Source organism: Pelobates fuscus, chromosome 5 (assembly GCF_036172605.1).
Source record: "Pelobates fuscus isolate aPelFus1 chromosome 5, aPelFus1.pri, whole genome shotgun sequence".
In the NCBI taxonomy this organism is placed as follows: Eukaryota; Metazoa; Chordata; class Amphibia; order Anura; family Pelobatidae; genus Pelobates; species Pelobates fuscus.
In genome coordinates this window covers 7,217,553-7,233,198 of record NC_086321.1, presented here as the reverse complement: position 1 = coordinate 7,233,198, position 15,646 = coordinate 7,217,553, and the positions used below count along the sequence as shown (strand labels likewise).

The 15,646-nt window shown below is 39.5% G+C and overlaps 1 protein-coding gene across 4 annotated transcripts in view; it reads left to right on the top strand.

Moving 5' to 3' along the window:
- Nucleotides 1–15,646, top strand: part of CNTFR (ciliary neurotrophic factor receptor) — a 572,999-nt gene that overhangs the window by 420,898 nt on the left and 136,455 nt on the right. For all 4 annotated transcript variants that reach the window (XM_063453544.1, XM_063453545.1, XM_063453546.1 and 1 more), the window contains one exon: nt 4,115–4,345. In XM_063453544.1, the coding sequence (XP_063309614.1) occupies nt 4,115–4,345 (231 nt within the window). The remainder of the gene's footprint in view (nt 1–4,114; nt 4,346–15,646) is intronic.

The window sequence follows — 15,646 nt, the reverse complement described above, 5'->3', positions numbered from 1 at the left end:
ACATACTGAGAGAGAATTAAAGGGACACTACAGTCAATATCTTCAGCTTAATGACACAGTTTTGGTGTATAGATCATGCCCCTGCAGTCTCACTGCTCAATTCTCTGCTATTTAGGAGTTATAGCACTTTATTTATACAGCCCTAGCTACACCTCTCTGCATGTGACTTACACAGCCTTCCTAAACACTTCCTGTAAAGGGACCTACATATTCTAGGTTCCTTTATTGCATATTCTATTTAATCTTGAATGTCTTATCTCCTGCTCTCTTAAGGCCTTGGGCTTGCAAGAGCCTCATGTGGAACATTTTAGCTATGAAGAAAGGTTAACAAATGTAAACCTCTTTAGAAAAACATCGCCTGAGAGGGGATATGATAACATTATACAAATATATTTGTGGCCAATACAATCCATTGTGTGGAAATGTATTCACAAACCGGACTTTGTATAGGACATGAGGTCATGCATTTAGACTGGAAGAAAGGAAATTTAGTCTAAGGCAAAGGAAATGTTTTTTTCTTTTTTTTTTTACTGTAAGAACAATAAGGATATGGAATTGTCTGCCTGAAGAAGTGGTTTTATCAGAATCCGTACATGACTGCTGATCCAGAGCAAACCCCCGTTGCCCTCCGTAAATAATAACACTACACAAGAGTTATGGGTAAGGGCAACTGCCACAGCTTTATTAATTCTTGACACAGACCAGCTTTCCATCCAACTGCCAGCTGTTGAGAGACCACTTATTTGTCCATGAGATCATATCAGCCTGCCTACCGCCATCAGCCCTCGACAGGCTGCGACTCCCCAAGTTGACTCATCCATTTATTTCAATTTCCAATGCGCTGGCCAGGAACACCGCTGCAGCTGTGACAACGAGAAGAAAGAACAAGCCAGAACCAAGAAACATACCAGAACAAGTGCAATACACAGTCAAAACACTATAGGGAGGGTGGGTGGGAAATTAGTACGTTCACAATCCTCACTTTACTGAGCAACTGATAAGGCCCCTCCTCTGCCCTGCTTTATATTTCATATTGCAACAAAGTATCCAGTATAGTCCCCCCCCCCCCCCCCTTACTGCTGGCCTGCAGTCATGCCCTCCCTTCCTTTTCAGTCCAGGGAGATACTGATGTTTAAACAGCAACTAGATGCATACCTGCATCTTTTCTGGTAAAATATTTTATAAATAAATAATAAAAACAGAATATTCAAGGATATCATTTTTCAATGTATGATAATAGCTTCTTGATCCAAGCATTAATCTGACTGCCATTCTGGGGTCAAGAAGGACTTTTCCTATTGAGTGCTGCCCTTTAGGAGAGAGCAAGAGACAGGTATGTGAGGTAGAGGTTACTCTGGGAGGCCATAAGCTTTCTTAAAGAGATGGGTTTTAAGGCACTTCTTAAACGATTGAAGACTAGGGGAGAGTCTGATGGCGGTAGGCAGGCTATTCCATAGGATGGGAGCCGCCCGCGAGAAGTCCTACAAGTGTGAGTTGGCCGTACGGGTGCGAGCAGTGGTCAGGAGAAGGTCAGGCGCAGAGTGGAGATACCGAGAAGGGGCATAACTATGGAAGAGATATAAGAGGGGCTAGAATTGTTCAGTGCTTTATAGGTATGGGTTAGCACTTTGAATTTATTCCAATAGGATACATAAAGTCAATGTAAGGACTGACATAGGGGTGAGGTGTGAGAGGACCGACTAGAGAGAAAAATCAGTCTGGCGGCAGCATTCATTACACACTGTAGCGGGGCAATACGTTTTTTGGGAAGATCAATTAGGAGAGGGTTACAATAATCCATGCTTAGAATAGGCACACTCACAATTTTCAGAGCCTATAAAAGTTGGCTCTGAACTTATAGGGCTTTAGTGTCTCCTCAAGGATGGATTCCTCCAAAGATTCAAGTCCCAAGGACAAAATATTGCTTGACTCCAGAGAAATTAAAAGTAAGTATATGTATTTATTCATTAATAATATATAAAAACAAACGAAATAGTGGCACAGCATGTCTCAACCCCCAAAAATGGTCATCATCAGGTGCAGGTACATTTAAAACTGTCTATAGGCATCTTTATATACTGTTCAAACACATACTTAGTTGCTTACACACGTCTACACATTAGAAAAAGGCACTCCCATCACCAAATATTGTATCAATATGGCATCGTATCCAGTTCCCGGACAAAATCCATATCCCTCCCAACATGTCCGCCAACTTCCTGATCCTGTAAGTGCTTAACTCTTCCACATTTCTTGTTTTGTATCGGAGCTGCCAGGAAAGGCTGTAACGTCACTTCCTGTGACGTACTTCCACCGGCAAAGTTCTTTCGTCTTTCCTGAGGTGGAATCCACTCACCCCTCACCTCTCAGCACCGGAAATATTCTAAAATACACGTCCGAACCTTGGGCGCCATTTTTCCAAAAGTTCATATTAGAAGGGAGAAAAATACAGATATTTTATTGAGAATTACAAGATAGAAGAAATTATTCTTAAAAACCTTAAAAAAAACTTAGAAAATTCATAATTATAATAAAAAATTCTGATAACCTATGAATTCTATCAACCTAAACCATACTCATAATGCTTACATATATAAAATACAAGTAAGAAGCTATTGTGAATAAATCAAAAACTATGCAAACAAATCTAAATAATATATATATATATATCTTTATAAAATTGAGTTGATCTCAAAATCAATATTAAGACCTTTTGGAGCTAAAGTGCGTAGTCCAAAAATCCATTTAGTCTCCTGGATGCTCGATTTTTTTCAGCGACATTTCCTCTTTTCCAGTGTGTATTCACCTTCTCAATTGCACAAAATGCTTAATGTTTTAAAAATCCCTTCTGAATATTCCTGATATGTTCGCTAATCCTCACTTTAATTGTTCTGGACGTTTTTCCAATGTATTGGAGCCCACAGGTAGATTTTAATAAATAAACCACATTATGGGTATGGCAACTTATAAGTGACTTAACGTTATAGTTTCTCTTTGTAACAAACGAGTCGAAATCGGTTGTTTTTTTGTTTGCTATGTTCATATTACAGCACGCGTTACACATTCCACAGTGATGTCCCGGTGATCAATCCGTCAGGATATTTCTTGGGATTTCTGGTTCTATAAAGCTCTTGGTTAAAATTTGCTTAACATTTTTTGCACCTCTGGAAACAAAAATGGGTTTTGGACTTATAAATTATTGAATCTCGTCTTCCTGCTTGAGACTATGCCAATTTTGCTAATTATTTTCTTAATAGTGCCCACATTACTAGAAACATTAAAAATGAAAGGGGTTTGTTTATTATTCCCACTTAATTCACTTTTGTTTTTCTTTTAATATTCTAATAAAGGTGATCTGTCTAAAACTGCAATTTCTTCAATTTTGCCAAGTAGAATTTTGCTGTCATACCCCTTCTGCTCGGACTGTTTTTTCAAAATATCAGCCTGGGATAAAAAATCTGTATCCCATGTCTTGAAAGGCCAGACTAAGTATTGAGTTTGTTCGTGAGACATTGCATTGTGCTCTAAGGTTCTCACGGAGAGTTATTTTGCTGTTACTGCAGTTTCCGGTGTAGTTATAATTTACAAAATGCATCTCTAAAGTGTTAAGAATATGTTTTAATTACGATGCTGAAAGGTGATAATCGAGAATGCAGTAACAAACTAATTATTATCAGCCTGTTTGTTACTGTAAAACATTTGACTTAAAAATAATCGTCGCACAATAAACTAATTAAATTGTTAATTGAAATGTATGTGGGATTGTTTTATAGAGAATACAGGGAGTGTTAAAAAAGGAAAAGGCCTTGTTTGGTTAATTTTGTTTATTTGTAATGCATCCTATTGAATATTTTATTTCTAAGTTTTAGAATGCAGTTGAGATTGAGCAGTATAAAGAGTATAAAACACACAAGTGTTATCCTCCATTCAACATTCTGAAACTGCAATTAGCTCCCGTATAATTTTGGATTTTCAGACAGGACAGGGATTTATAGTGTTTGTAATGATTAATTTAAATTCTTTTGTGCGAATGTCATGTCATGTGGATATGTATCATTTTTTTTCTTTCCCAAGTGTCGGGGCACGTCCCTAATTTGTATCCTTTTCCTTGCAGAAACTCACAACCAGTACGAGAAGATGGGCTCCAACGTGGTTTTACGGTGCGGTACACTGGATCAGGACGCAGTGGCTACGTGGAGTGTAAATTCAACTGACATTGACATGTCTCAGCTGAATGGTTCCTTTCTGGTTTTACATAATGTCGATTTATCTCACAACGGCTTATATTCGTGCTTTGAAGGATCTTACTGGCGGCTACATCATCAGATCAACCTGAAAGTGGGCAGTAAGTACCCGGGGTCAGATTTTATACTAACCCTCTGATATTTTGGAAGTGGAATAGATGATATTCTAAATGCAATGCTAAAGATGTTGGGTGCCGTTTGTGGCCGTCTCTGGATTAGTTATATAGTGACATGGTAATCTAGGTTGAGAAATAGACTAAAATCCATCCAGCTCAACCATGCCTATATGCTGTTAATGCAAAAGAAGTCACACAAACCCAATCGTAGCTATTTCCAATTATGTCACAAAAATTTAAAATATTTTGTCTTTACTGCATAATGGCAGTCATATTTCTCCTTGGATTAACAATCTGTTTACATACATATCAATACCCTTTAATATTCAGTTTATGCACAAAAGCATCTAATCCTTTAAAGTATGTATAGAATCTGATAACACAACCTCTTTAAGCAGATAATTCACCATCTTGATTGTTCTCACTGTAAAGAAGTCTGCTGTAAGTGAAAACTCCTTTCTTCCAGTCTCAATGGGTGACCTCCTGTCTGCTGTATAGTTCTTCTAATGAACAGATTAGCACATAGTGGTTTGCACTGACCCTGTATATATTTGTATAGTGCGATCAGATCCCCATTGAGACGCCCAGTTTTTCTAGCCCTCCCTATAACTTATGTTTTCCATTCCCCTTCACTAATTCTGTAGCTCGTCTCTGCACTTTCTAGTTCTGCAATATCCTTCTTTAAAACTGGTCCCAAAAATTGCATGGCATAATGAAGGTGGGGTCTTAGCATTGATTAATATTAATGAATGTAACTTACTAGCTCTGCCATGCCAGTTCCTGCACTGCATGCTGCTGCTTAGTTTGTGATCTATAATTGTTCCCAAGTCCTTTTCATTTAAAGTTATCCCTAACTCACATCCATTTAATGTATAAGTGGCGTGTGGGATCCTTATTACAAAATGCAGGACTTTCCATTTATCTGTATTTAATCGTATCTGCCACGTGCCCCCCCAGTCCCCCAAGTCATCCAAATCCCTCTGTAGAGAAGTTATATCATGTTTAGACTGTATGTTCTTACCTAGTTTTGTGTAATCTGCAAGCACAGAGGAATGACCTTCAATGCCATCTTCAAGATCATTTAGAAACAGGTTAAAGAGAAGTGGACCCACCACAGAACCCGGAGGCACTCCACTTACCACTTTTGTTCAATTTGAAAATGTCCTAATTACAGCTACTCTCTGCACTCTATCTTTTAGCAAGTGTTTAAGTAAAAAAAAAAGTTTGTCTTCTAAACCAACTGATTTCAGCTTTAATAGTAACCATTTGTGTGGAACTGATTCAAATGTCTACTAGCTTCTTCATAGAATACAATTAAGTGAGTTTGGCATTACCTGTCTTTCATAGAACCATGTTAACTAATGCTAATCATTTTTTGCTCAAAATGTATTTATGAACATATCTCTTAACGGCCTTTCAAATAATTTCCCAAATTTACCATGATGTTAAGCTCACATGTCTATAGTTCCTGGGTTGATCTTTTTGAAAGAAAAGCATTTTGAACGATTGGAAACAGTGGTATGGGTATTTCTACACCAAGCTCTCTAAGTGCGTGTAGGTGAACACCATCTGGCCAGGGACTTTGTTTACATTAACTTTGTTTAATCTCTGCAGCACTTTACCGTGCATTAACCAGTCCCTTATTTGCTGTAAGGCTTTTGTAACAGATTTGTAAATCTACAGCCATAAATCAGGCTGATCTCACACTTACATTGGGTTTCAGTGTGAAACAATGTAATGCAAGTCTAATTGGTATATAAATATAAATAACGTAAAGGTTGTCAACTTTCTGACCAAGGACATGATACTCATGTTCAACTGATAAATGACCAACCAACGGTATATTCAACCAACGGTATATAAATAATGTATTGGGGTTATACAACATAAAACTCTCTAAAGTGTGCTTCCATAGCCAAGGGGGGGAATGGTAAATGGAGAGGGGACATATTCAGGTAATATCATAGTGAATATAAGGAAGGACATTATGTAAATCTAAGTTTACCGTGATGTGACTTTATTTGTAAATCATTTGACAGACCAGTTCAGAAGCAGTTGAGGGACATGTTCCCGTGGGATATACTGTATTTAATACTTTATATTGGGGTGCCCAAATGCTCTAGATTAAAATTACAAAGTGCCAAGTCTGCACAATGTCCTGGGTTTGGACTGATACTTCATTGTCAGGCCGCTGTGGGGGGCACACTTGCTTCTTAAAGTGGTTGAGGGTAGTGTTTTGTAACTCGGTCAATAGCTGAATGAACTAAACTCCAAACCACCAACCAATTCATAACAGGTTTATCTAACGACTAGCTGCCATTAATCAGTGAAAGGCCCCGTCTGCCTGCCTTGCAATGCATTAAACAAACACAGAGCTTTGTATAATACCTTGGCAAGACTATTACAGCTTTTTATTGATGAATTGAGTACTTCACCTAAAGCAGCCAGGATTCATTTTCAGTTCTTCATAAACCATCAATGTTATCTTTTTAAATGACAAACTGTGTATGTGGCCTTCAGGGGACAGAATATATTTGGGACTGATTTGTTATCATTCTCATTTGCTTCGATACGATATTTATCGTAATACGTCCAGCTGAGACCTTGCACCCAGAGACTAAAGAATGTCTGGCGATAGGTTTGTGAAACGCAGTGTAAATATTGTGAGATATTCCTCGGGGTAATCAAGGAAATTCTTAAATATCTTCAGCCGTGCTATCCATTCAGAGGTAACATACCAATACTGTTTCTTTATGACTGGAATTACGATCCATAGATTTTTCTTGGTAGTTTTGGTGAGGCTGTTATAGACGTTTATATGTTCTTTATAAAGCAGTCGTGCCTAGAATCATTAAGAACATTTTATCGGTTTCCATGGTTAATGCTTCACTTTGTTGCAGAAGGTTTCCCCACACAATAAATTCAATATGTATTTTTTAACTCTACTGAGACTTGTGTTTGTTATATATATTTTAGCTTTGTAGTTGTTTAACCATTTTCCCAATTTCATGTTCAGTGCACTCTCTGATTTCTTTAAATGGCAGATGTGTCTTTCTCTTGATGTGTGTTTGATACAATACGTTCTCTAATGTAATTAAAGGATCCCTTTCACTCTCACTAAATGTGCCTAATTAGATCTCCGGCTCGAGTCATTTGGAGAATTTGGTGAACTCAACAGGGAGTTTTTCCTCTCGATTTTCTCCCCCATACAATCGCTTCTACCGTGACTAGTACAGATTATTTTTGCTGTTTATACACATATTGATCAACTTATCTTACCTTAACCTAATCCAATATCATTGCTGGAAAAAAAAAGAAAATTAACTTTAGCCTATGAATTGCCTCAATCTGTGCCAGGTTCCTCTAAAACTACCTTATCTCTCTTTAAAATAATAAATAAACATTACCACCAAGGGAAGTCGAAGAAATAGCAGCTATCTGCATATTGATTAGTAGACTTAGGGGGGGGAAATGGTGATTCGTTTTCGGTTTTGTTTCATGTTTCCGATATTCGTTTCAGCAAAAATCAGCAATTATCAACTTTGAACAAAACAAAACCAAACGTTTTGGTGAAAATGTTCATGAAATTCTGACATATGTTATTCCCTATAGAGTGCTGTTTAGTAGAAAGCTCCCCTAATGTGGTACTCTCATGTGGGAGTGTACTACTTAGGATGCTAAATTAGGGCACTCCTTAGAAGTGCACACTGTCACATACACTGTAATTTACCCAGACATGCACACGGTCATATACACGTTGTAATTACTGCAAAGTAGTTTGCCCCATTACCAGAGCAAACAGCGAGTTCAGGGTACAGAGGGCTGTAGTGGTTATGGTGCTTGTGGTAAACCGTTTAATGTATATTTTTATAAAAATACTTTCAGCGTAATCCACATCACCTGTATCCTAGAGTTGGGATCATACCACTTCACGCATTTTTTCTGGAACCAGTACTTAGGCTCCATAATATGTCAGTGTACACCTGTCTATATACCTAGCTTTGCTTATTTGCTCAACACACTTTATACTTTTATTAATCTTTTATATTTGTATGAGGATACCTATTGTCACATAGACAGCCTGAAGAGACTGCACCCCAAAATATCCATAGGCGGGGATCATTCCGCCCAGCTGTTCAAGTCAGAGCTGTATTCAAGCTCCCTGGAAGTGTGAGTGCATAATTTTATTCAGCCATAATCCATTCAAAAGTTTTTAACCTATTACACTATGTTATTTAAAAAAAATAAAAATAAAATGTTGTTACATACATTTCCTAAAGGACAATTCTGGCTCTACACCTTCTTTTCCTGTATTATCTTTCCCCTTACCGGACAAGAGACACTCCGCTTTTGGTGATTAAGCTGCCTTTGGACTACATTAGTACTGTACAACAGCTATTTTTTTTTTCTGTTTTTATCTATTGATACAGCCTGTCCTATGCCAGTCCTGTTCTCTTTGCCAGATTGCTGCCCTTTTTAGGTTGGCCCATTTTATCTATTCCAAGAAGGTGCCTGAAGTCAAACCATTGTCAATTTGCTATCCACAAATAGGCTTCCTGGTCACGGAGTTCGATGTGGGAGAGCATGAAGCAGCGGTGGTCATATTTCCACAATTTGTTATGTTTATTGTGGTGTGAGCAGTAAATGAACTAACAAGTAATTCCCATAAATCACACTGTGCACAGTGAATCCTTTCCAGCGTCCAGTCTGTGCGATAAATCACAAGCAATGGACACTTGGCCATGGAGACAGGGAATAAATTTGTTCTCAAAGACAGGTGTAGGAAGAAAGTTCTGACAAATCTGAAATGTATGGGGAAGAGCAGAAGGGACGTACACGTTAGTAATGAGCGCAAGGTGAGAGGGGACAGCACTCATTGCATTTCACATCCATTGTGGCACATCCGCGGCCAGATATTTTGGCCAAAGTTTATATTTTTCTAAAATGAAGGAATCACTGGGCCGTCATGCATTTAACATAAAAGGGAATCTGCTCACCTGATCATTAAGTGTCATGTCTGATTTATTTCACGCGAGACTAAGTTACAAGCCTATAATTCACAAATGATCATTGTTAAAGTACACGTTTTACAGGTTGTTTTGTGAGGTTAAAAGCAGCGAGAACTTCCGTTTTATCCGCAATGATGTGAACGCTGGTGGCCGCGTCCGTTTATTGCTACCATTTTGTTCCTCGACTAGCATAGTAGGGTTAACGATTTCCTAATGTACTCGCCTGCAGAAACTGGTTCCCTCCCTATTTTGTGCTGTTGGATTTGCACGCTATAGCAGAACACGGTGGAATTAATGGTTTTTCGATGAACCTCTCCCAGTAAATCATATTTACACATTTTTAACAGTGTATGGTTTTCATTATCACAGTCCTGGACAGACGGTGCTTTTATAACCGATTGCTGTAGATCCGGCTCACATTGAAATGGATTTTGTGTTCCAGCCCCCTACTCTCACACAGTCCTGTCAATAAACCTTTGGTTTCGGTCTAAAACCCAGTGATTTATTTTAATTGAAATTGGTCCAATAGAGACCTTTAATTTTGCGAGCTGCGGAAGCGTAACAGGAAGATCTGTTCCAATCTCTGACATTTGCACATGGAAAATAAATATATATATATATATATAAATATTTCCTGTATGCCTGGGGAAAGCAAAGGAAAGATACAGAACAAGATTTTTTTGTTGAGCAATTCTACCTTATAGAAAGAGTAGTAGAGTCCTGGATCAGTTTCCAGCAGTGGGTAAATTGAGTTAAACAGCTGGCAGACTGGAACACATAGAAAGGGTTGCTTAGATTCTGCCCCAGTATGAGAAGACCATATGTTGAAAAGTGATGTCTATGGTTTTGCTGAACAGCATGAGAACCGTATATAAAATCAGCTTATCTCTGCAGAAAGTAATGTGCTCGGTCATTTTAAATCATTTATATTAAAATGTTCCTGCAAATACAAGACACAGTATTTACTATGGCATGATAGATGCATACAACCCAATATTTTGAGGTATGAGATCAGGACATAATGCATTACCAGGGATTCCCATGACGGGTAGGGTCTTCTCCAGAAATGGGACCCCATCTACTAAAGCGGCGTGCCAGCCTGGCATCAAGCATGTCCGACAGACCGCCTCCTGGCCGGTGCCCGCTATACAGGACCATGCTGATAGCACTGTTAAAGGGCTCTCTCCATGGGGCTAGCACCTGTTCACAGTGAGAGTGCGTCTACGTAAGGGCTCATACAATTCTACAGGAGGACAGTACCCTGCGGTGGGACACCAGGGAATAAAATCAGGACGGCAGGGCTGCTGTGCGAAGTCAGGACAGTTGAGAGGCCTGAAGGTGGGTTCATGTTGATGAGTCCCAGTGTACAGTGTCCTGGTGCCACGTCCTGTAGGAAACCTTATATCAATCACCAGACTGTGCCACATCCAGTGTTTGTGTCCAATGTGCTGTATATTGACCTCACAATAGCCCTGTAGGACTGCATGGCACAGTTACTTTATTGCCCATTTTATCAAGTTCAGAAATTCTCAACTCCTAACTGAAAAATAACTGAGCTAAATGCATGGGTCATTAACAGTCTGAAACAATGTACGTCTCAATATATCCCCAGTAAAATATGTTATAGATAAATAGGTCCTGAAATACCAGACCTACTTTCAGTCAATAAAAGTACATCCCTGAGGTGGGTGGGAGCAGAGCTGTCAATCAGTGCTCTGCATTATATTGGGTAAAAGATTAGGATGGCACTGGGTCTTCCCTGGAGGATGCCCATCAGCAGAGGACTTTCTGACCCAGTGTACATCTGGGTTGGTGTAATCCCATAAGCCGCACTGACATTTCCACTTCAACCCCCCCGAATAGGACAAAAGCGGAGAGATTGAGTAGTTCAGATCCCATGTGGGGCCTGGTGATTTGGCTGAAGTCCTCTATCTAATTATCGAGGATTAATCCTTCGTGAAAGAGCTTTTAGTGTCTGGCTTTCTCATGCGTAAAGGCCTTCAAGCTGTATGAAAGGCTGAATTAACTTTCTCTGTAATGGAGCCGCCGCTGTTTTCAGAGATGGCTCGCTGTCTCCATGGCTCTGTTTTATCTGTCTCGGGTCCCTCGGTGAACTTGTCCTCGATCTCGCCGGGGATGTCTTGCACTCCACAGAGAGACAGAGAGGAAGGGCGGTGCAGAGGTCTCATGTCCTTAAATGTGTCTTTCTCTTTGTTTGCTGTATGCGTCTCATTGAGAGGAAATCTGTGTCTCTTTACATGTCTCTCACTGAGAGGAAAGGCTGGGATGTCTCTCAGTGATCCTGATCACACAGATCCATCCAGCTGTTATTTAAATGGATTGCTCAGGATGTCCCCTGTCCCCATCTCTCCATGAATGTTCCTGTCTCTCTGCATACATGTCCTGTCTCCTTCTCTGCATACCCCCCCTTTATATAAACCTCCATGCTCTCTATTTAAACCTCCACTCACTCTATATAAAGCTCAGCGCTCTCAATTTAATCCTCCCCTTATTTAATCCTCCCCTCTCTCTATTTAATCCTCCTCTTTTATCTTCCCCTCTCTCTTTTTAATCCTCCCATCTCTATTTAATCCTCCCTTCTCTATTTTATCCTCCCCTCTCTCTTTGTAATCCTCCCCTCTCTCTTTGTAATCCGCCCCTCTCTCAATTTAATCACCACTCTCTCTATTTAATCCTCCACTCTCTCTATTTAATCCTCCACTCTCTCTATTTAAGACATGACTCTGTAATCCTGATAGGATCCTATGGATTGGGGTTTGCGCACAATGCACAGTCTGATAGCCCGCCCACGAGGATCCAACCGCTGCTATACTGACCCTATTAGACTGGGACACGTTAGGAACATCACTGCATGCCTCTTACACCACTGGAACCAACACATGGGAAGCTTAAAGTAGGATATGTGGACAATAACAGAGGAATTACACTCTTTAGGTCAAAATACTCAATTTGGATAATTCTCCGTACTAGGTATTCTCCAATGCATCTATTTTACCATTGCAGCTAGTTTGAATTAGATTTAGAAATTACTGTTCCAATACACCATTATCCTCCGTTTAATGAACAGATGGGAAATGGGCGATGTGTTATAATTCAATCTGTAGCATTGGTTTTAGGGTGAAAGCGCCTAATATCAGTATTACTTTTTTATCTTTTTTACCTGTTTTATATTCATTTTTATAAATATATCTGTTTATAGAGACATCATATACATAACAGCTCTAGAAATGTCTGATTCACAGCCTGGTTCCCATCCAGGGCTGTTTAATGTCTGACAAGCTACTTATATTCAAAGCTCGACTTTGAACTGTGAAAATACAGAAAGCGTTTTTATCTGATTAAAGAAACGTGTTAACAAGTGAAGCACAGAAAAAAAAGGGAACAAACAAGGATTGCAATACATGTATCAATAAATCAGTTATATGAGAGGAAAGGGTTACATACACAGACAGAAAGGAATTGGCACAATAATCTATCAGAAGATGAAAAGGAAAGTCTGCAAGTGGTCTGGAGAGGAAGGGGTTACATCTACCAATAGGATTTTAAAAAGCCACAAAATAGTTTTTTTTTTTTTTAGAAGAAGTAGGGGTGACTTTCTTATCCAAGCAACTGTGAATTTGGGGAATTTCAATGACTTTCAAATTTTAGACCAAACTAGCTGAACTGAAAAGCCAATTTTGCTCCAAAAAATAGACGAAGGTGCATCTAAGAAAGCACCGAAACGCGCGTCGGGCTCTATGGGCTCCTTTTTCATTTACTTTATTTCCACTTAGGACTATCTATCACCATGTGTAGGCAACCAACATTCTAAGTATGGTTCTACACATGGAGTCACTTTAATCTCTGTCTTTTCACCTCTCTCTTTGGTCACTACGTAACAGTCTATTGAGATTAAATTCCCACAGACTGGACTGGGATCTACATTAGATATACTGTAACCATTATTGATTGGGGTTACAGTTTACCTGGCACTAGACTTTGGGGGATATCCTAAACTCCCTGCTAAATGCTAGATCTATCTAATCAATATACCCAGGACAATAGCTACTCACTGCCCCATTTGCCGCACTGGTCAATGACTCATCTTTTCTACAGTGCTACTACTGTCTATACCAAGACCTTTACAGGTCAAGAGCATTTAACCAGTCATACTGGCCACTGCATAAGAGTCTATATAGTGGAATTCCCACAGACTTAACTGGGGTATAAACCTGTATACACTGTAACCATTATTTGTTTGGTGTTACAGTTATCTAGCACTAGGGTTTCTTGGGGGGGGTATATCGTATTCCCTCCTGAATACTAGATTCGTCTACCAACCTATACAGGATAATAGCTATACATTGTCCATATGCCGTGTTGGTTTATGACTCCCTTATCTACAGTGATAATAACTGTCTATACACAGACCTGTTTAGGACAAGAGCCTTAAACCATTCACATAGCATATAGGAACCATTGAGGTTCTTCGTAGTGACCTATTCCCTAGATATCATGTCAGCTATCTGACAGACACTTACTCTATGCACTCCTAACTCTGGACTTGACCTTTTGTTGTAGCCTAATAAAGTCAGTAGTCAGTCGTTTATTTCAGAGTTGTATAGGTAATAGGGTTTATTAACCTTTATAGAGGTGAGCCATTAAGGCAAGTTTTCACGGATTTTTTCACTTTTTTACATATTTATTATTTAATTATCTCTATTACACTGTACATACCTATCGATTCATATCCAGTATATACTCAGCCAGTCTGGATTATTCCAGCTCTTTGAGTATTTTGTTTGTTTTCTAGTCAGTAGGGGTCATGCCCCAGGACACCACTGGAGTGTCCACCAAGGTGTTCGTCCACCAGTGAGACGGTTCCTACGTTCTGGACCCATCCTCACAGGTGGATTCAACTTTTTTGTTACAGCATTGCAATACATGTATCAATAAATCAGTTATATGAGAGGAAAGGGTTACATACACAGACAGAAAGGAATTGGCACAATAATCTATCAGAAGATGAAAAGGAAAGTCTGCAAGTGGTCTGGAGAGGAAGGGGTTACATCTACCAATAGGATTTTAAAAAGCCACAAAATAGTTTTTTTTTTTTAGAAGAAGTAGGGGTGACTTTCTTATCCAAGCAACTGTGAATTTGGGGAATTTCAATGACTTTCAAATTTTAGACCAAACTAGCTGAACTGAAAAGCCAATTTTGCTCCAAAAAATAAAATAAATAAAATTTACTTTGGATTCACTCTAAATTCCAATATTTCCAATTTAAGTGAATCAGAGGAAGCCACTGCCCTAAAGCATAGAGCTTATTGCTGTATTATTTTATTAAATCCGTGCTGTTAATGTTAGCGCCCCAGGGGTGTGCGGAGACTATTCACAGCGCCAGAGGGAAGCTATGCCCCATGTGAGTCAGAGACATGAAAGACATGCAATGATCACGTTTAATGTGACCCCTCACAGCTAAAATACCCATAATCCCTCAGTATGCCGCCATTCGGCTTAATCCCTCAGAATTTGTACCTGTGAGAGTGTGTGGGAAATAACTGGCTTGTGTCAGTCGGAAATCCCCTGAAGACACGAAGCGCGGTGCGCAGAGGGCCAGGTACTGATCGCTGGCACTCATTTTCCACCAGCAGCCTGAATTAAAGGTTTTATTACCTGTTAATCATCGTCCCCCCAGGGAGCCTGTTCCTCCTCGTTCATTTCATTAAAACCTTATTAGATTAATGGAAACCATTGCTTTAAAAAGTTAACGCAGACAGAAAGTTTGGCAGTTGACACGTTACAGCTGCTGCACAATGGCGTGGCACAGAGGTTGTGGCAGTGTCACTTCCAAAACTCTGCATCCGTGACTAGGACGGGTGGGGGGTCCATGTAGGATTGGGGTTAGGAATGGCGCTGGGGGGAGGGGAGTTAGGGGTCGCGCATTAACCCTTTCTGTGGCAGTATATACATATACATGCAAGGAGAGCTGTGTAGAGGGTAACCCCATAACCGTTCAAATACCAGAATAGATGCATAAAGGGTTAATCTATCTATGGGATCAGATACCTGTCACATTACTCAGCGAGTGGCCATATTATCCATCTCATTATTAGAATAGTTACACAAAGGGTTAATCCATCTATGGGATCAGATGTCACATTACTCAGCGAGTGGCCATATTATCCATCTCATTATTAGAATAGTTACACAAAGGGTTAATCCATCTATGGGATCAGATGTCACATTGTTCAGTGAGTGGCCATTTAACCCTCTC